Consider the following 21,170-nt stretch of genomic DNA (forward strand, 5'->3'; position numbering starts at 1 on the left):
CAGCAATGTCTTCATCAAAAGCTGTCTTTGCAAGAGAGCAGGCTTTCTCTGGGGAGTTCAGAATCTCATAATAGAACACAGAGAAGTTAAGGGCGAGACCCAGTCTGATAGGCTACATATCCACATTTTAAAACACAAATGACAATTTACATAGCCCTTGTACTGTGAAAACTGCATGTAAAACCACTGATTGATCCTTTCCTACGTTAGAAATTTTTCCTTTTGCCTAAGACTGAGTCTTAACAGAGCAAAATGTATTCTGATCCTAGGTCCCTAGACCCTGAAAGGAGATGACCGGTTTTGTCCCCAGATTCAAAATGCACAAGATGGACAAATGCACAAGAGGGACAACTCTCTATGAGTTGTTCACAGAGAAACTGCCAGCAGGGCTGGATTTTTCTTTTTCTTTTTTTTTTTTTGAGACGGAGTCTCGTTCTGTCGCCCAGGCTGGAGTGCAATGGCCGGATCTCAGCTCACTGCAAGCTCCGCCTCCCGGGTTCACACCATTCTCCTGCCTCAGCCTCCCGAGTAGCTGGGACTACAGGTGCCCGCCACCACGCCCGGCTAGTTTTTTGTATTTTTTAGTAGAGACGGGGTTTCACCGTATTAGCCAGGATGGTCTCGATCTCCTGACCTTGTGATCCGCCCGTCTTGGCCTCCCAAAGTGCTGGGATTACAGGCTTGAGCCACCGCGCCCGGCCAACGGCTGGATTTTTCTATCCCTGGGGTGCTGTGCAACCACTTTGTAGTCCAGTTGTGTTCTTTCAATTAAGATAATTTCATTATTTCTGTACCTAATGTACCTCTAACTGGGATGGAAATGAACAAATTTCCCAATTCTCATTCTTGGGAGTGAACATTTGCATTTACCAGCAGGGGGTGCTAGTTTGCAAATCTAGGAAATCCCCAGACCAGACTCAAGTTCTTGGCCAGAAGTGCCAACCCCCTGAGGAACCCACAGGGTAGAAATGTGTAATTAATGGCTGGGTGTGGTGGCCCACACCTGTAATCCTAGCCCTTTGGGAGGCCAAGGCAGGAAAATTGCTTGAGCCCAGGAGTTCGGGACCAGCCCAGGCAATATAGGGAGACCCTGTCTCTACAGTAAATAAATAAATAATTTTATTTATTTCTTTTAAAAGAAGAAATGTGCGGTCAACCTATTACCTTACTGCTTTTTCCATTTAGACTTTGGAGTAAAAGCTCTTACCATATTTTGAGCAGTCAAAACACCCATACCACTCTGAACAAATGGTTTATTCCACATTGGGCCTTGAATTAAGAATTGCTTAATTAAGAAAAGGTTTCTTTCCACATGTAACTAATCAAAGAATGTTGGATGGTCATGGTCAAATAATCCTAGTAGGGTTTACATTGTACTCTTTTGGCAAATACAATAGCTCATTAGAGATGGCAAATATCTTTTTATTTTTTGGTCACTCAGGCTGGAGTACAGTGGTATACTCTGGTCACTGCAACCTCCGCCTCCCAGTTTCAAGTGATTCTCCTGCTTCAGTCTCCCTTGTAGCTGGGATTACAGGCAGGCGCCACCATACCTGGCTAAGTTTTGTATTTTTAGTAGAGACAGAGTCTTACCGTGTTGGCCAGGCTGGTCTTGAACTCCTGAGCTTAAGCAATTCTCCTGCGTCGGCTTCCCAAAGTGCTGGGATTACAGGCTGAACCCCCGCACCCGGCCGCATATCCCATTTTTATGAAGATAGTTTGGTGATCCAAATCTGAATTCTCTTTAACAAAGACCAGTGATGTGGACATCATAAAGCCATTCATTTGCCCACATACAAATATGTGTAAGGCAAAAGGTAAGGTAAAAGGAGAATGACCCTTCCCTTCTTCTTTCTCCCCACACCAGATAGCAAGGCATGCCGTGTTTGAAATGTTGAAAGCATTTGCTTATAAGATGTCATAACATCTAAAACTATGTCAGCTTCTCACCTCTCCAGGGTTTATAAACTTATGAGTGTTTGGTTATAACCTCAAGGCCTTATTGCCTATGCAGAATCGGTGTAATTTCAGAGAGCAGCTGAAAAGTATGGAATTTCTCTTCCAGTTCCTGTTAGTATCAACAAAAGTTGGCATTAGTATCAACAAAAGTTGGCATTAGTAATCCATGTACAGGCGAATGGCAGGCTTTTCACTTTACTCGTCAGTACCACACTCAGCACATTTATTGGGGAACATTTGAGTTGTTAAAAGTTAACAACCATATCATTATTCTTGTGCCTAATGAGAGAGGTCTCTGGACATCAAAGCCAGGGTTTAATAACTCCCAAAGGTAGAAGAAAGGCCAACCTATATTATTGTAAAACACTCTTTTAGTTTAATAATGTGCTACTGAAATTAATAAACATGCTACTTCCATCCACCACTGGGGACAGAGGTCTGCAAACCTCACTAATTTCCAGAAAAAGAGTTCTGAGAAACCAACTGGGGATACCAATTTTGTTTTGAGATCTGCCTCATTTTGTTTTCTCATAGAATATAGATATTTCTAAAATTTATTTTTTGTTGTTGTTTTTTTGAGACAGAGTCTTGCTCTGTCTCTCAGGCTGGAGTGCAATGGCATGATCTTGGCTCACTGCAACCTTCACCTCCTAGGTTCAAGCCATTCTCCTGCCTCAGCCTCCCAAGTAGCTGGGACTACAGGCATGTGCCACTATGCCAGATTAATTTTTCTATTTTTAGTAGAGATGGGGTTTCAACATGTTGGCCAGACTGGTCTCAAACTCCTGACCTCAAGTGATCTGCCTGCCTCGGCCTCCCAAAGTGCTGGGGTTACAGGCATGAGGCACCACGCCTGGCCTTAACATTTCTTAATAAAAGTATAGTGATTCATACTATCACATACATTTAAAAATAATGCATGTTGTATTGAATTGATTTGTGTGACCCTGATTCTAGACACTTTTTTTTTTTTTTGAGACAGAGTCCCACTCTGTCACCCAGGCTGGAGTGCAGTGGCGTGATCTTGGCTCACTGCAACTTCCGCCGCCTGGGTTCAATGGATTCTGGTGCCTCAGCCTTCTGAGTAGCTGGGACTACAGGTGCACGCCATTACACCCGCCTAATTTTTGTATTTTTAGTAGAGACGGGGTCTAACCTTGTTGGTCAGGCTGGTCTTGGACTCCCGACCTCAGGTGATCCGCCCGCCTTGGCCTCCCAAAGTGCTGGGATTACAGGCATGAGCCACCACACCTGGCCCTGATTCTTTTTTTTTTTTGAGACGGAGTTTCTCCCTTGTCACCCAGGCTGGAGTGCAGTGGCGCGCTCTTGGCTCACTGCAATCTCTGCCTTCTGGGTTTAAGTGATTCTTCTGCCTCAGCCTCCTGAGTAGCTGGGATTACAGACTCTAGACACTTTAAAAAGTCATTTTGGCCAGGCGCGGTGACTCATGCCTATAATCCCAGCACTTTGGGCTCCTGACTGCTTGAGGTCAGGAGTTCAAGACTAACCTGGGCAACATAATGAGACTCTGTCTTTGCAAAAACATAAAAATATTAGTCGGGTGTGGTGGTGTCTGTAATCCCAGCTACTCAAGAGGCTGAAGTGGGAGGAATGCTTCAGACAGGAGTTTGGGGCTGCCATGAGACATGATTGTGCTATTGCACTCCAGCCTGGGTGACAGAGTGAGAACATCTCAAAAAATAAATTAAAGAAAAAGAAAAAAAAAGACCAACATGCAATGTTCCTCCAAATTAACAAATTCTAGTGATTCTCCTTCAGAGTGGAAAAGAAGACTCCAAGACAGGACCCAGCCACTAACAAATTAATTAACGTGGGTACCAGCATCTTTTTTTTTTTTTTTTTTTTTTTTTTTTTTTTTGAGACGGAGTCTCGCTCTGCCGCCCAGGCTGGAGTGCAGTGGCCGGATCTTGGCTCACTGCAAGCTCCGCCTCCCGGGTTCACGCCATTCTCCTGCCTCAGCCTCCCGAGTAGCTGGGACTACAGGCGCCCGCCATCGCGCCCGGCTAGTTTTTTGTATTTTTTAGTAGAGATGGGGTTTCACCGTGTTAGCCAGGATGGTCTCGACCTCCTGACCTCGTGATCCGCCCGTCTCGGCCTCCCAAAGTGCTGGGATTACAGGCTTGAGCCACCACGCCCGGCCAGGTACCAGCATCTTATTTCCAGCTCTTTCATTCTAGAGTTTGATTTTGAAGTCATGCCCTATATACAACTATTCCCCCTAGACCTAACCTGGCCAGGGTGTCTAATTTCCTGGCTTTGGCTTAGGAACAGGCCCTTAAGCTGAGCTGGACCAATCAGAGGCTTCCCTGAGATTCTTCTGCCAGAGAGATCAGGAAATGGTTACCTTTCTGCTGGGGTTAGTGCACTCATAGCCTGTATCTGGGGTCTGCAGCATCTTCCCCCAAGAGACAGATGGAGCCATGAGGTTTCTGGGCTACATGTGCCTAAAGGCAGCTGTACTCTGGCCTCTGTGACCTAAGCCTATGCATTTATCTCTTTTCTCCACTTAATACTAGTTTGAGTTGGGTTTCTGTAACTTACTAATAAAAGACTCAATATTAAAAGTACAAAAATGTGACTTATCAATGAGCTAGAGAAAATAATATAAGAGCAGAAATAATGATAAAGAAAGATATAATAAAAAGGACCAACAAAGCCAAAAAGTAGTTCTTTAAAAAGATTAATAATGGAAAAAAAAGAAGTCCAAATAAATCATATCAGAGATGAAAAGGGGGGACAGATAGAGCAGAGATTAAAAAGATATCTACAAATGTGAAAATTTACATGCAAATTCTCCAACACTGTAAATGGCCAAAACTGCTGAAGACTAGAAAGTTTAAATGATGTTTCATGTAATAATAGTTGGCTAAAACTGCTGAAAAAAATAAACTGTGTAAAAGTGTATGAAGTCAGAAATAGGCTTTGAAAAATAAAATAGTTGGAGATTTTAACTTTACCCACCCCAACTAGGCAATATGTTTTAATGTATAAACTGTTAAGAAATAAGTGAACAAAATCACACCAAAGGAAATCTGCATGTCTATTTTATTTCCATTAGAAAAATATTATCTATATTAAATTTTGGTCCACTTTCTTCTCCTTGACCTCAAATTTAAACACTTAAATTTTACTCAAGAAAGAGCAGAATCACATACCTGACATGAAAACTAAATCGTTCACATCATTAGTTTGAATTAGATATGTTCTTGATTATTTCTCAGGAATAATTACTCTTCTTTCCTACCTGTTATTTCTCTTTTATTTATTGAGTAACTATGTAATGGGTATCTCTTTCCTATATTCAGTAATACAGGTGTAATTTAAAACAGTAACTGGATTCCTTCTCTAATCTTCAATTCATGTTCAACTCTCCCTATTATATAGTATTTCCATAATAACTTCAGATATTTTCATCAAGCTCACACTGTCATCAATTGTGAAAATTAAAAGGTTAATTAAGATGTTACATCAATTGTAAAAATCAAAATGTTAACAAGTCCAGACTACAAAGCACTGGCCCACTTATAGTGATGCTGTTGTCAGCGGTCCTTGGACAGCTACTGCTTCGATTTCAATTCGACTACCCTGTGAGGAAAACAAAACAATTTGTTTTAATCATTTTGTACAAATTGCAAACTCTATAATACCTACTAAAAACATGAAACTAATAGCAATATAACATTTTTAACGTTAAGCTTTTCAAGGAAGGAAAGGAGAAGGAAATATTCACTAAGAATCTATAATAGACCAGGTTACCATGCTAAGTATATTCATATACTATATTAGCTTATATGATTCTCACAGCAGCCCTGTTAGAGAGATATTTTCCTGTCAATTCACAGAATGATATGCTGAAGTGTAGAAGGAGTAATTAACTCATCTCAGTCACAAGCTAGATAGCAGAGGTTGAACCCTTGTCTTTTGATTCCAAGTTCAGAGCTCTTTCTACTACAACCAGTACCTTAATAGGTCTGATAATGATCATTCCAAGTAACAACTAATTAAAGCAATACAAATTACACTCTTAAAACATAATTTTTCTTTAGTAGAAACTGCAAGTAGAAGTCAGTAAGAGTTGCTTTTTTATAGGCAGGAATATCGTGCTGCTAAGCTTCGAGTTAGAGTAGCAAAATCAAAATGGTGAGAAATATGTGTGCCCCTGGTTTAGAGATTATTTTTCTAGTGGAAGGTTTAGATTCCTTTTCTTTCCTTTTTTTTTTTTTTTGAGACGGAGTCTAGCTCTGTCGCCCAGGCTGGAGTGCAGTAGCGCAATCTCGGCTCACTGCAAGCTCCGCCTCCTGGGTTCACACCATTCTCCTCCCTCAGCCTCCTGAGTAGCTGAGACTACAGGTGCCCATCACCACGCCGGTCTAATTTTTTTGTATTTTTAGTAGAGACGGGGTTTCACTGTGTTAGCCAGGATGGTCTCCATCTCCTGACCTTGTGATCCGCCTGCCTCGGCCTCCCAAAGTGCTGGTATTACAGGCGTGAGCCATCGTGCCCGGCCTTTTCTCACAATTTAAGTATTTTGATTTTGATTCTATGTTCACGTGTTGTCTTAAAAGGTTTTTTTTTTTTCATGCATGTAATATAGGGTATTTCCTTTCAGACTTTAAGTCCCTGGGGAAGCAGGAACTATCTCTTTTCTTTTCTTTTCTTTTTTTTTAGAGACAAGGTCTCACTGTTACCCAGGCTGCAGCACAGTGGTTCGATTACAGCTCACTGCAGCTGTAATCTTCTGGGTTCAAGTGTTCCTCCCACCTTAGCCTCCCAAGTAGCTGGGACTACAGGTGTGCACCACCACCATGCATGGCTAATTTTAATTTTTTTTTTTTTGTAGAGATGGCTGTCTTGCTATGTTGCCCAGGCTGGTCTAGAACTCCGGGCCTCAAGCGATCCTCCTGTGTTGGCCTCTCAAAGCATTGGGATTACAAGGGTATGCCACCCTACCCAGGCTACTTCTTTTAAGTTTCCTTTCACAGTGCTTAGTTTATTTATAGAAGGAAAACAATGTAGAAATTGAAAACTGTGTACATTAGTCATTTAAAGTGTACTTACTTTGGGCAAAGCAGCAACTTGGTAAGCAGCTCTAGCAGGAAAATTACTCTTGAAATCTGAATTTAAAAGAATTTCATTTTTTTAATAGAGAAGAGTTGAAAAAATAAAGATCAAGTGAAAAATTTTATTTTAGTTTTCAGATATTGTACTGTTATTCAATATTCTACAATTAAGAATCTGGCAAGTGCTTCATATACTAGTCAGTTCTTAGATATAAGCAACATTTTATTTTTATTTTTTTGAAACAGAGTCTCGCTCTGTCACCCAGGTTGGAGTGAAGTGGTGCGATCTCAGCTCACTGCAACCTCTGTCTCCCGTGTTCAAGAGATTCTCCTGCCTCAGCCTCCTGAGTAGCTGGGATTATAGGTGTGCACCACCACGCTTGGCTCATTTTTGTATTTTTAGTAGAGATGGGGCTTTGCCATGTTGGCCAGACTGGTCTCAAACTCCTGATGTCAAATGATCCACCCACCTCAGCCTCCCAAAGTGCTTGGATTACAGATGTAAGCCACTGCACCTGGCTTTAAGCAACATTTTAAAAAAGAGGCTCACTATCAGATTTGTTTGATAAAATATTTAGCCATATGATTCCTACCATAGTTAATACTTTTTAAAATCTCTTAGCTTTCTGGCAAAAAAAAAAAAAAAAAAAAAAAATGAAATACGTACTCTAACATTTTGATCTTGTTTGATGTGGAGTTTTGTTTTTAAAGTGATATTTATAAACTATTTATCTAAATAGGGAACAAGTGCCCACCTCTAGCAATTTTGGCAAGTACTTCCTCTGCCAACTTTGGTCTTTTCTAGTCATTTCTTCAGGAGAGAATAAGTAATGATGCTTTTTCCATGTTATACCTTTGCCTCATCCCACTAGGTGGTAGGGACACCAATTTTCTCCACTATGACATCAATGTTAATAATAGCTAACATTTACTCAGTGCTTATAACACACCAGCATCTAAGTGCTTTACATGTTGTACTGACTCATTTAATCATTCCAACAATCCTATAAGGTAGGAGTATATTATCTCCATTTTGCATATGAGAAAACCAAGGCTTAGAAATATTAAGTAACTAACTAATGAGTCTGAGAGAGCCAGGATAAAGATGGTGGCTGGACCATACAGCAATAGTAAATAAAACCTATGTGTAAAAAACTTTTTAGGAGAGTTTAAAAAGCCTGAAAAGGGTTTAATGAAATTAAACTTTTGAAAAATGGGTATGTAGGGTTTTACTACATTGTTTTAGGGAATGCAATAGAAATATCTTAGGACTTTTTCATGGGGGGTATACAACCTATTTCCAATCAGATTATTAATTCTTTTAGGACAAGATCTATGACCATTTCTTTAGCATCTCCTACCACTCTTAATTCATAATACACATTCATTAATGTGACCAGATTTATTTCTTTTTAAAAATGGAAAATAGGAATAAAGCCAAATTACTTACACTGTTTGTAGATTTCATTGACAGTATTGAAGTCATTTATGTCAGCCAGAAGAACAGTTGTTTTCACCACTAGAAGATACAAACATTGTCATTAGGTTTAGTTATTTGGTCTGACCCAAAATATTACTTAGAAAAGGACTATATGATTCTGAGACTGTCTTGATTAAAATGGGACTGAAATGGGACCAAAGAAGTGAAGGAGAACAGTTGCTGTTTAAAACAACTTTTAAGTAGCAACAAAGACATGGCACGGCATATTACTGGATGCCATATATTTTTGAAAAAGACCAAAGAAATATCAAAAAGAAATGTGAAATAATATCAAATTGCTCACCATTAGTGAAGTCACAGCCTGCAGCTTTCAGAATTTCACCCATGTTTTTAAGAGCCTGTGAACCAAGCCAAGAAAGGCCTAAGTCACTGATATTAGATTTAAAGCTTTAATTACATTCAATTAATCATCTTTTACTAATACCTCCTTAAATAGCTTATGTTGCAGAAAAATCTTCTCTACTCTTGTTAGGAAGCTTACAAGTGTGTTTCTTGGCTTCCCTTTAATAGAATGAGTCTTTCTGAAATACAGTGAGAAGGTTGTCTCCTTTTGTGCATAAAAAGACTGGGTTGAAGTCCCTTCTTCAGTGCTAAAATGTGTTAATTGTTCGGCCAATGTCCACAGAAATAATTTCTGGGGTTCTTCATTTGATACCACTTCAAGGATAAGGATGAGCTAATAAGCATTAAAACATGTTTTCTTTTAAAGCAATATTTGACTTTAAAGGGTTCTTTTTCCTTTTTCTCAAAAAATTATATTAGTAAATTATATAACTGTTTGAGACACTGGCTTCTGGAAAAGCATCTTTTTTTGGATTCATTCTTCCTTCCCACTTTGCTGGTCACAATGTAATATTTCATTATATTCTTGTGTCTTTTAAAATAATCTTCTAAATAGGTAATACATGGATATGGCAACAACAACAACAAACTCAAAAGCTATTAAAAAAGCATATATAGTGTAAAGATCTCTCTCACCCTTCTCTCTCTCTCCCATGTTTCCCACCTCAGAGGTAACCACTGTTCCTAATTTATTGTATATCCTTCTAGGTACAGTCAATGCTTATGTTACATATTTTTAAACATAAAAGCACACACGGTAGCATACCGTGCATGCTGTTCTGCATCTTGGTTTTATTACCATGAAACAATTTACGTTGGAGATCTTTCCACATTACTTTAGTTGTATTGATCTAGCATAATTTATTCAACCGGTTCTTTATGAGTGGACATTTAGGTTTTTAAAAATCTTTCAGCTAGGCCAGGTCCGGTGGCTCACGCCTGTAATCTCAGCACTTTGGGAGGCTGAGGTGGGTGAAGCATGAGGTCAGGAGATCGAGACCATCCTGGCTAACACGGTAAAACCCCATCTCTACTAAAAATACAAAAAAATAAGCCAGATGTGGTGGCGGGCACTTGTAGTCCCAGTTACTTGGGAGGCTGAGACAAGAGAATTGCTTGAACCTGGAAGACAGAGGATGCAGTGAGCTGAGATCACGACACTGCACTCCAGCCTGGGCAACAGAGCGAGGCTGTCTCACAAAAACAAAACAAAACAAACTTTCAGCATTATATGACTCAGTAAATGCATAAAATTATAGTTTATTGTTTTATTTTATTTTACTTTTTGAGACAGTGTCTTGCTCTGTGTCCCAGGCTGGAGTACAGTGGTGCAATCTTGGCTTACTGCAACCTCCACCTCCCAGGTTTAAGTGATTCTCCTGTATCAGCTTCCTGAGTAACGGGAACTATAGGCATGTGCCACCTCACTGGGTTAATTTTTTTTTTCTTTTTTTTTTGAGACGGGGTCTTGCCCTGTCGCCCAGGCTGGAGTGGAGTGGCGTGATCGAAGAGTTGGATATTTGATGGACCATGAATCATCTAACAACCAAAAGAGAGATTCCACCTCCTTAACACTAAAGTCACCTTAAACCTGAATCATTGACATCAGATGACATGTTGCCACTTCTACATGGATTGGGAAATTTTCTTTTCAGGGCCACTGACCTGACCCTCTTAAAAAAAAAAAAAATTACCACCACAGAAGTAAAAAGTCAACATTTAAAAAAATAAGCATGTGGAATATAATTCTAATTATATGTTGCTCACTGCAACTTCCGCCTTCCAGGCTCAAATGATTCTCATGCCTTAGCCTCCTGAGTAGCTGGGACTACAGGCACATGCCACCACACCTGGCTAATTTTTGTATTTTCAGTAGAGACAGGGTTTCACCATGTTGGCCAGGCTGGTCTTGAACTCCTGACCTCAGATGATCTGCCCACCTCAGCCTCCCAAAGTGCTGGGATTACAGGCGTGAGCCATTGTACCTGGCCTCCCCTGGCTAGTTTTTGTATTTTTAGTAGAGATGGGGTTTCACCATGTTGTCCAGGCTAGTCTTGAACTCCTGACCTCAAGTGATCTGCCAGCCTCGGCCTCCCAAAGTGCTGGGATTACAGGCGTGTGCCACCATGCCTGGCCTACATTATGGTTTAATTATATTTATTGGATTAGAATCATATTCCCCACCATGCTTATTTTTAAAAATGTTGACTTTTTACTTCTGTGGTGGTAAATTTTTTTTTTTTTTTTTTTGAAGAGGGGCAGGTCAGTGGCCCTGAAAAGAAAATTTCCCAGTCCATTTGGAAGTGGCAGCATGTCATCTGACGTCAATGATTCAGGTTTAAGGTCACTTTAGTGTTAAGGAGGTAGAATATCTCTTTTGGTTGTTAGATGATTCATGATCCATCAAATTTCCAACTCTTAGATAGAAAACTACGTTAAATCAAGCAGTAAGTAGTTTAAAAAAACATTTATCTGTTAATCTCTATAAAACAAATCAGGGAAGTGGATTCTTAATACTCTCCAACCTTAAAAAGGTAGAAGAAAAGGAAACTTCAAATGTGGAAAATGACTTACTTGTTTAGCTTCTTCTGCTACCCCTCCTGACACAAGCTGTCCACTTGAAGGGTCCATGCCTATCTGTCCTGAAATGTAAATGGTCCTGTCGACTAACACAGCTTGACTGCAATAAACAGAAAGCTAGTGTATTTATATAAGTATAAAACATAAAATTCAATGCTAGAAGACTTTTTTGATAGGACAGAGAAGTACAAATGGTTAAAAAAAAAAAAAGATACATTGGACTTCACGAAAATTAAAAACTTTTATTTACCAAAAGTATCTTTTTTTTTTTTTGAGACGGAGTCTTGCTCTGTCGTCCAGGCTTGAGTGCAGTGGCACGATCTCGGCTCACCATAAGCTCTGCCTCCTGGGTTCATGCCATTCTCCTGCCTCAACCTCCCAAGTAGCTGGGACTACAGGCGCCCGCCACCACGCCTGGCTAATTTTTTTTGTAGTTTTAGTAGAAACAGGGTTTCACTGTGTTAGCCAGGATGGTCTTGATCTCCTGACCTTGTGATCCGCCCGCCTCGGCCTCCCAAAGTGCTGGGATTACAGGTGTGAGCCACCGCGCCCGGCCTATCAAAGATACCTTTAAGAAAATGAAAAGGGGCTGGGTGCTGTAATCCTAGTGCTTTGGGAGGGTGAAGCAGGAGGATTGCTTGGGACCAGGAGTTTGCGACCAGCCTGGGCAACCACTCAGTCTCTACAAAAAACAATGAAAAACAGCCAAGTATGGTGACGCACACCCGTGGTCCCAGCTACTCAGGAGGTTAGGGTGATTGAATTGCGTAAGCCCAGGAGTTGAAGGCTGCAGTGAGCCATGTGTATATCACTGCGCTCCAGCCTCAGTTGGCACTGGGTAACAGAGACCCAAAATAAAAAAAGGGGTTGCGGGAAGAAAAAGCAAGTGATAGATTGGGAGAAAAATATTTGCAAAACATATACCTAATAAAGTACCTATATCCAGAATATAAGAAGAACTCTTATAAGTCAATAATGTGAAGACAACCCAATGAAATATGAGCAAATGATACTTTACAAAAGAAAACATACAAAGAGTTAGAGTACATTAAATTTGCTCAACATTATTAGTCATTGGAGAAATGCAAAGCAAAACCACACACTAAGACATCACTGATAAAACAAGCATTGGCAATGATGGGGAGCAACCCTCATACACTGTTGGTAGGAATGCAAAATGGTACAGCCACTTTAGAAAATAGTTTGGCAGTTTCTTTAAAAATTTAAACATATATTTGACATACAACTCAGCAAACTCTTCTTTCAGAGACAGGGTTTTGCTCTGTCACCCAGGCTGGAGTGCAGTGGTAGGATGGTGGCTCACTGAAGCCTTGACTTCCCAGGCCCAAGCGATCCTCCCATCTCAGCCTCCCAAGTAGCTGGGACTAAAGGTGTGCACCACCATGCCCGGCTAATTTTTTATTTTATTTTTTATTTATTTTGCTTTTTTGTAGAGATGAGGTCTTGCTGTGTTGCCTAGGCTTGTCTCAAACTCCTGGACTCAAGTGATCCTCCTGCCTTGGCCTCCTAAAATGCTGGGATTACAGGCTTGAGCCTCAACTCAGCAATTTCTTTCCTAGGCAACTATCAAAGAGAAATGAAAACATATGTCCAAAGACTTTATGTGAATGTTCAGAATAGCATTATTTATAGCAAAAATGGAAGATGCACACACACGCACCCACTGATAGATCCAACAAAGGACTATATATTGTCTTATTTCACTTAAATGAAACCTTAGAAAGGACAATAGCAACAGCAGATGATTAACTGTTGTCTGGGGCCAGGGGTGATCATAAATGGGTACAAGGGAATTTTTTGGGAGTGATGGAAATGTTCTAAAATTTGACTATTATAGTGGATGCCTGATTCTATACATTAACCAAAACTCATGGAACACTACGTGAGTAACTTAATTAAAATGGGTAACTTGTTGTTTTGAGGTGGAGTCTCACTCTGTCACCCAGGCTGGAGTGCAGTGGCACAATCTTGGCTCACTGCAACCTCTGCCTCCGCGTTCAAACAATTCTCCTGCCTCAGCCTCCCAAGTAGCTGGGATTACAGGCGTGAGCCACCACGCCCAGCTAATTTTTGCATTTGTAGTAGAGATGGGGTTTTGCCATGTTGGCCAGGCTGGTCTTGAACTCCTGACCTCAGGTGATCCACCCACCTCGGCCTCCCAAAGTGCTGGGATTACAGTTGTGGGCCACCACACACAGCCATTAAAATGGGTAACTTTTATAAGTAACTTATACCTCAATATAGCTGTAAAGCAAAAAAATGCAATTTCAAGAGCACTTTTAAAAACATAAGTAGTCATGGGGGCAGTTTCCCCCATGCTGTTCTCGTGATAGTGAGTTCTCACGTGATCTAACAGTTTTATAAGTGTCTGACAGTTCCTCCTACATACGCACACTCTCTCTTGCCTGCCATCATATATGATGTGCCTCTTCCCCTTCCGCCATTATTGTAAGTTTCTTGAGGTCTCCCCAGCCATGCGGAACGGTGAGTCAATTAAGCCTCTTTTCTTTATAAATACTTGGGTTGTATCTTTATAGCAGTGTGAAAATGAACTAATACAACTTCATTTCTGCAAAGTGCTTACTTCTGTAACTAACTTTTTCTGTTATGAAGATGTTAAATTTCAGAAGTAGGATAAAATCACAGGAAAAAGAATACAATACATTGATACCTGAAAAAAGCCAAACAAGTCCACTTTTTACAGGAATCATATTAGTTTTGGGATGAAGAAAGCCTGTCTGTTTTTTTAAGATGTTGAAGAAAGAAACCTTAATGTAATTTTAATTTAAAAGTGAAATGTGGTAGGGCATGGTGCCTCATACCTATAATCTCAGCACTTTGGGAGGCTGAGGCGGGCAGATCACTTGAGGTCAGGAGTTCAAGGCCAGCCTTGCCAACATGGGGAAATCCTGTCTCTATTAAAAAACACAAAACTTAGCCAGTGGTGGTGCACACCTGTAATTCCAGCTACTTGGGAGGCTGAGGCATGAGAATCACTTGAACCTGGGAGGTGGAGGTTGTAGACAACCAAGATTGCATTACTACACTCCAGCCTGGGCGACAGAGGAAGACTCTGTATCAAAAAAAAAAAAAAAAAGAAAAAAATAAGTGAAATTTGTTTTAAAATTTCCATGCTTATTTATAAATTTAAGATAGTCTCATTTTAATCCTCTTCTTTTAGTTCCCTATTCTTCCATTTTCCAACATGCTCCAAACTTTCCTCTTTTATTTCATGAAGTTTTCCCTGGTCTTCTTGACCACATCTTTTGTTTTCCTTTATAATTTATTTTTGAATAGGAGTTCATATGGTTCAAAAATCCAGAAAATATACAAAGAATTGCAGTGAAAAGTCTTTCATTCTTGTTCCCTATTTGCTCAGTTCCCAGCCCAGAACCATTGTTCTTCTTTAGGTATTCATCCAGTCTCTTTAATGAACAGAAAACCAAAACAAATATATATTTTCTCTTTTCTTTTACATAAAATATGGTATATTAAACGTTCTTGTACACTTTGTTTTTTTCACTCAACGGAATATCATGAAGATCTTTCCATAAGTATATGTAGAGTGCTTCCTCATTTTTTGAAACAGCTATGTATGTTTTACAATATGGATATACTTTAGTTAATTAGTCACCATTACTTCCAATATTTTGTTATAAATAAAACTACACTAAACACACACACACACACACACACACACACACACACACACACACACACACTTTCCCTAAGTAACTAAGCTTTTCTTTCTCCTGGATCCCAGGAGTGCTCTGGTTGTATCTTCCTTATACTATGTACAGGATCCTGCCTTGTGTTGTAACTCATCCTGTTATTATCCTATCTCCCAAGGTATCTTAGACTCTAAACTCCTTGAGTTTGGGGTAATGTCTTACCATGTCTCTGTAGCTCTGTAGGGTGTAGGTGATTCTTTGCATACAGTAGGCACACTATAACTACTTGCTGATGTTTTGCTCTTTAACCACTTAGTAGCATAAACAATTCTGGTTGTCAGTGAATGTCTTTTCAGCAGGACCTGTCGACTTACAGCAAATGCTTTGGAGAGAGCTAAGGAGGTATGTTTAAACTTGGTAACATGATTCAGAAAGTCTAGAAAGTTTTCTCAGCTATCTGGCTTTCACACTGGTCCACAAATAGATAACTACTGAGTTTGTTAATTTGTAATCTTTTCTCGGGTTAAATAATACCATCAGTAACACTGTTTTTTATTAACTGTCCTGTGTAGAATTAGGCCGTCTGCCCTAGGTCCTGTGCAAAGTGCCTTCAGCTTTCCCCATATCTGAAACACACTTTAAGACCAAATGCATTATTATTTATCAGAAACTTCACGGTAGTAAAAAGAAACTCTTTTATTTTCAAAATATAAAAAGTAAGCACTGGAGCTGAGTCCATCTGAGCTATGTGAGTTATCTCTTATAGATCTAAAGAGGTTTGTTCATAAGAATAATTGTCTAGTTGACACTTTCTGAGCATAAGAATCCTACTATCCAAAGACATGTGGTTGGACTTCAGAAAATTTAAAAGTGCATTGTTCTACTTCCAGGTTAAAGGGTAATCACACTTTCAAAAGCGTTCTAATAATTCTCACATCATAGTCTATGCCACACGGGCTACTGCTTCAAAAATTTATTATTATGAGGACGGTGTGCAATATGCGCCATGCAAAGCAATGCAATGTTGAAATCTTTCAAGGTTCTGTCTGGAAGTATTCCTGAAATGTGCAGAGTTGATTGGCTAATTAGTGACAACACCCCATCCATTCCAATGCCAGAGACTGAAAGTTCAACACATTTGAATTCTTCCTGGAGAGGACCCAGGATTCTCAAAAAGTGTACTCACTACGCACTTCATGCACAAAAACTCGTTTCCAAAAGGTTCCTAAAACATGTCCAATTAACTTTATCAGAATATAAGTAGTTAGTTGGAGTTTGTTTTTTTCTTAAACATTAACTATTGAAAATAAGCACGATTTCTAGTCACCTAGTGCACAAGAGGCACAATGTCCTGGAAGTCTCCACACCACGAAGCTGGTTGGTGGCTTTTTTTTCTTGTCATATTGGCACATTCATATGATGATTCCCTTCCTTTTTGCTTTCAGCTTTATAAAGACAGTTGACTCCCACTCACCTTCAAGTCAACCAGGAACATTACTGTTATGCTTTCCTTCTTGAACAAAGTCCACAGAGTATCTCTAAATAGGTCAAGGAAGGGGTATACTCTTTAGCAGGCTCCAGGACAAAGTGTCTCTAATAACCACTTTGATTTGGTTGTGTCCCTCTTGTTTGAAGGTAAAAGTGTTTTTTTAAAATGCTATTACTGTGTGATTGAGAGAAAGACATTAGGGCAGAAGGAGAAAAAAGATTACAAATTTTCACTTACAATATCCCCTAACTATTCTCACTCTCTTAACCTCCAAATTTCTATCGGAATTACTATCAGAATTATCTTCTTAAAAGATCTGATCATGTTCCACCCTGTTTAAAAACATTTAGCCTGGGCAATGTGGTGAAACCCCAGCTCTACAAAAAATACAAAAATTATCCGGGCATGGTGGCTTGGGCCTGTAGTCCCAGCTACTTCGGAAGCTGAGGTGGGAGAATGGCTTGAGCTCAGGAGGTTGAGGCGACAATAAGCCATGATCCTGGCTCCAGCCTGGGTAACAGAGCGAGACACTGTCTCAACACACACACATACAAACACACAACCACAACAAAAAAACACATTTGATTGTTCCTCATTATATACAAAATAAAATTTATATTCTTCCATTTAGTATTGGAAACCACCACAACCTGTATCTTGCTAAAATCTCCTTTTTTTTTTTTTTTTTTTTAGACAGAGTCTCACTCTGTAGCCCAGGCTGGAGTGCAGTGACGCGACCTCGGCTAACCACAACCTCTGCCTTCCAGGTTCAAGCAATTCTCTGCCTCAGCCTCCCGAGTAGCTGGGATTACAGGCATACACCACCATGCCCAGCTAATTTTTTTTTTTTTTTGTATTTTTAGTAGAGATGGGGTTTCACCATCTTGGCCAGGCTGGTCTTGAACTCCTGACCATGTGATACACCCACCTCTGCCTCCCAAAGTGCTGGGATTACAGTCGTGAGCCACTGCGCCCGGCCAAAATCTAATTTTTATTGGTCACTTTTATTTAATTCCCACAATAATCTTATCAAGTGGTATTATTTATGCCCATTTAGAAGACAAAGAAGCAAACTAAGAGAGGTTAAGTCACTCTGCAAGGTTATATAATTAAAAAGAGGCAAAACAAAAATTCAAATCCAAATTCCAACTCTTAATCAGTATTCTCAAAGGAGTCAGTCATACACAGTGAAACACAGTAAGAAAATGACTCCTTTTCCAATTTTTTTTTCAGTCTACACCAGGGACAACAAAGTAAATGATTAAGACTAGGCTCTAGTACCCATTTCCTAAATTCAAATTTTGTTACATCACTTTTTAGTGGTGTAACTTTTGGCAAATTATTTAATTTTGCACACATCAGTTTCTTCATCCGAAAAATGGGGACTATAATACAACCATGCATAAAAATCACTTAGAACCATGCCTGGTGCTGACCAGGCGTGGTGGCTGACACCTGTAATCCCAGAACTTTGGGAAGCCGATGTAGGTGGATCACTTTAGGTCAGGAGTTCAATACCAGCCTGACCAACACAGTGAAACCCTATCTCTACTAAAAATACAAAAATTATCCGAGTGTGGTGGCACATGCCTATAATCCCAGCTACTTGAGAGGCTGAGACATGAGAATCACTGGAATCTGTGGGGTGGAGGTTGCAGTGAGCCGAGATTGTGCCACTGCACTCTAGCCTGAGCAACAGAGCGAGACTCTGTCTCAAAAAAAAAAAAAAAAAAAAAAAAAAGTGCCCGATGCTGCTGAGTAAGCATCAGTAAATGTTAGCAATGATGATTCTACCCCATTTGATTACATCAAGGAGAAAAAAATCATCTTTAGAAAACAAATTAAAACATCAATTGAAAGTTTTTAATTAAACTTTTTTTTTTTAAATAGAGATGGGGTCTCACTATGTTGCCCAGGCTGGTCTTGAACTCCTGACCTCAAGCAGTCCTCTCACCTTGGCCTCCCACAGTGCTGGGATTACAGGCGTGAGACACAGTACCAGCCTAAAGAAACCTCACTCTTAACAAAGAGAGAGCAGGCCTCAGATTTTGAACCAACTGTAATGTCTAGTCCAGCTAAAATTTAATAACACCTTTTTTAAAATTGAGTTTATTTTTTACTATTACTTTCTATTGAAATGTTTTCTATTTCGTGTACTGTTGTAAAGTTTCCCTTTTCAATTAACTTGTTAAATAAAATGAAGTGAGCCATCTCAAAGAAATAGGTTAAGTAAATTATAAGTGATATACAGATTTGGCAAACAAACAAAAAAGATAGAAGTAGCACTTGAATTATGAAAACTTTCTCCCCAAAATCTTTATACCATGCATTCTTCTACCTCCATGCCCTCACTCAAGCCATTCCCTTTACCTGACTTCTACCTCCACGCCCTTCACTCAATGACTTCCTGTTGAAATCCTTAATAAATTAATTTAAAAATCAAACTTCACAACATTATTATAAATGACAAAACCAACCTTCAAAACCAAAGGACTACCTCTCACAAGTAACCTTCCTAAATCTTCTCTTTCCTCTTCCACCCCAAGTTAAAATCAATATGTCTTTTTTCTGCTTTACTCCCTACCCCACTTGCCCTCTCACTCCCACTGCATTTTATTTCCAAGTTTTCTATAATAATTCCTGTTCTGCCACATCTTAGTGCCTTTTCTCACAGCAGTAGGTTTAAAGGGAGCTAGGGCTTGACTTCAAATCAAAATGTCACTTGTAGACTCTCTGACCTTGACTTTGAGCTTCAGTTTTCTTTTTGTAAAATGGGGATGGGACTTAAGAGAAGGTGGTTGTCATGGTGCCTGGCATAGAGCATGTGCTAAATTAAAATGTTCATTTTTCTTTTCCCCATATATATTAATGTTTTTCACACTGGGTTGTCTTTATACATTTTTGTACTCCTAAGTGCTTGGCATATAGTAGGCATTCAATGCACATCTATAAGAGTTTCAGCTGTAGAAGTTTTCCCACTTTGGTTCTTTAACAGTGAGCAGATACTATAAACTGTATTTTAAATAGAAAAAAATTGAAAAAGGGTTGCGAAGTATACTTTAGTGAAGAATTAAAAATAAACAAAAAATTATCTTTGAAAAAGAAAGTAGCCAACAATGCATATGATAAGATCCAATAGTTTTAAAGCTGAGACATTTTAAGAATATGAAGCTTAAAAATAAAATTAACTTTTCCATTTAAAAGCACTTCTGACAAGTGGAAACAAAAGCACAAGTGGAAACAAACACAGGTTAGACTTTCTGGCCAGTATACATATATTTAGCTAGAGTATGTTGGCACAGTCTTAGAAAATAATGTTTGCTACGATTTGTATTTAGTAGTGGGAAATAAGAATGGGCAATGAATTGATAAACATTACAATGCATTTCCATATGTTGTAGAAACCAGTGGCTTGCGTAGATGTGCAGGGATTTGCTAAGCATTTCTGTTAAAGGAACTCAGCTCTCCACAGAAGAGACAACCACATCTGTTGACAGGGCTCTTCTCAATTGAGAGAGGGCTCTGTTTCCTCTTCCACCCCAAGTTAAAATCAATTTGTCTTTTTTCTCCTTTACTGCCTACCCTACTTGCCCTCTCACTCCCATTGCATTTTATTTCCAAGTTTTCTGTAATAATTCCTGTTCTGCCACATTTCAGTGCCTTTTCTCACAGCAGGAGGTTTAAAGGAGGGAGCTGTTGATGGGGTTCTTTTCAATTGAGAGAGGGGTAGACCAAGTATGAAGCTAATGAAAGAAGCTGGTCATAAAGGACCACATGTTTTATGATTAAATTTATAGGAAATGTCCACAATCAGCAAATCCATGAAGATGCAAGTAGATCGTCCGGGGCCGGGGGAGAGGAGAATGGGAAGTGAATGCTAATGGGGATGGGATTTATTTTTGGGGTGATGAAAATGGTTCTGAAGAAAGTGGTAATGGCTGCATAACTGTGAGTATGGTCAAAATCACTGAATTGTACATGCTAAAGGGGGTGAATCTTATGGTACGTGAATTGTATCTCAATAAAGCTGTTACCAAGAAAACAAAAACTACCCCCTTCCCCCAAAAAACACAGCGTCTGAAGACTTCTAACCGGGGAGAGCTGTCTGGCAGGCTGGGCTCCGCAGCGAGGCAGCCCCAGAACGAGCAAAGTCCCGTGGAGTGCAGGCTCCCGGTCCCATCGTGGCTCCCAACTCTCTGTGGGTCTTTGGGTGCGTTGCCCCTTTCCAGGCTCAATTTCCTCGCGTGTTCGCTGGGCCTCTGACCCGGAGGGACCCCAACCGGGCCCGAATCCCCGAACCCATACGCCCCGGGTCCGTCACTGCTCCCACCAGCCTCGTTACCTGTAGGGTCCTATGGCCCCTGGAGCTTTCGCGGTGCTGATCACCCTTCTGATCAAGGACGACATGGCTAAGTCTTCCCTCTTGCAGCCCCTTCAGGAGAAGAAGCCCCAGCACCAGCCCTGCTCGCTTCTGGTGCGACTGACCAACCCTAGCAGCGCCTCTGCCGGACAGCGCCTGCTGGGGG

At 40.1% G+C, this 21,170-nt stretch overlaps 1 protein-coding gene across 1 annotated transcript; it reads right to left on the reverse strand.

Moving 5' to 3' along the window:
- Positions 1-5,007: 5,007 nt before the first annotated feature.
- Positions 5,008-21,126, reverse strand: RIDA (reactive intermediate imine deaminase A). Its single transcript, XM_015145767.3, has 6 exons — positions 20,987-21,126; positions 11,458-11,563; positions 8,825-8,879; positions 8,491-8,559; positions 7,039-7,094; positions 5,008-5,565 (listed from the first exon to the last, which is right to left on the reverse strand). The coding sequence occupies exons 1-6, from the start codon at positions 21,049-21,051 to the stop codon at positions 5,503-5,505; spliced, it is 414 nt and encodes a 137-aa protein (XP_015001253.1). The 5' UTR covers positions 21,052-21,126; the 3' UTR covers positions 5,008-5,502.
- Between the last annotated feature and the right edge of the window lie 44 nt (positions 21,127-21,170).

This window comes from Macaca mulatta, chromosome 8 (genome assembly GCF_049350105.2).
Source record: "Macaca mulatta isolate MMU2019108-1 chromosome 8, T2T-MMU8v2.0, whole genome shotgun sequence".
In the NCBI taxonomy this organism is placed as follows: domain Eukaryota; kingdom Metazoa; phylum Chordata; class Mammalia; order Primates; family Cercopithecidae; genus Macaca; species Macaca mulatta.

What these genes read in the sequence shown, in the direction of transcription:
- RIDA (XM_015145767.3), bottom strand. Translation starts at nt 21,051, where the DNA reads ATGTCGTCCTTGATCAGAAGGGTGATCAGCACCGCGAAAGCTCCAGGG. An exon ending in GGGGCCATAGGACCCTACAG is followed by an intron (nt 11,564 to 20,986) that starts GTAACGAGGCTG and finishes TGTTTATTGCAG; the next exon opens with TCAAGCTGTGTTAGTCGACA. An exon ending in AAGTTGCTGCTTTGCCCAAA is followed by an intron (nt 5,566 to 7,038) that starts GTAAGTACACTT and finishes TTTTCCTCACAG; the next exon opens with GGTAGTCGAATTGAAATCGA.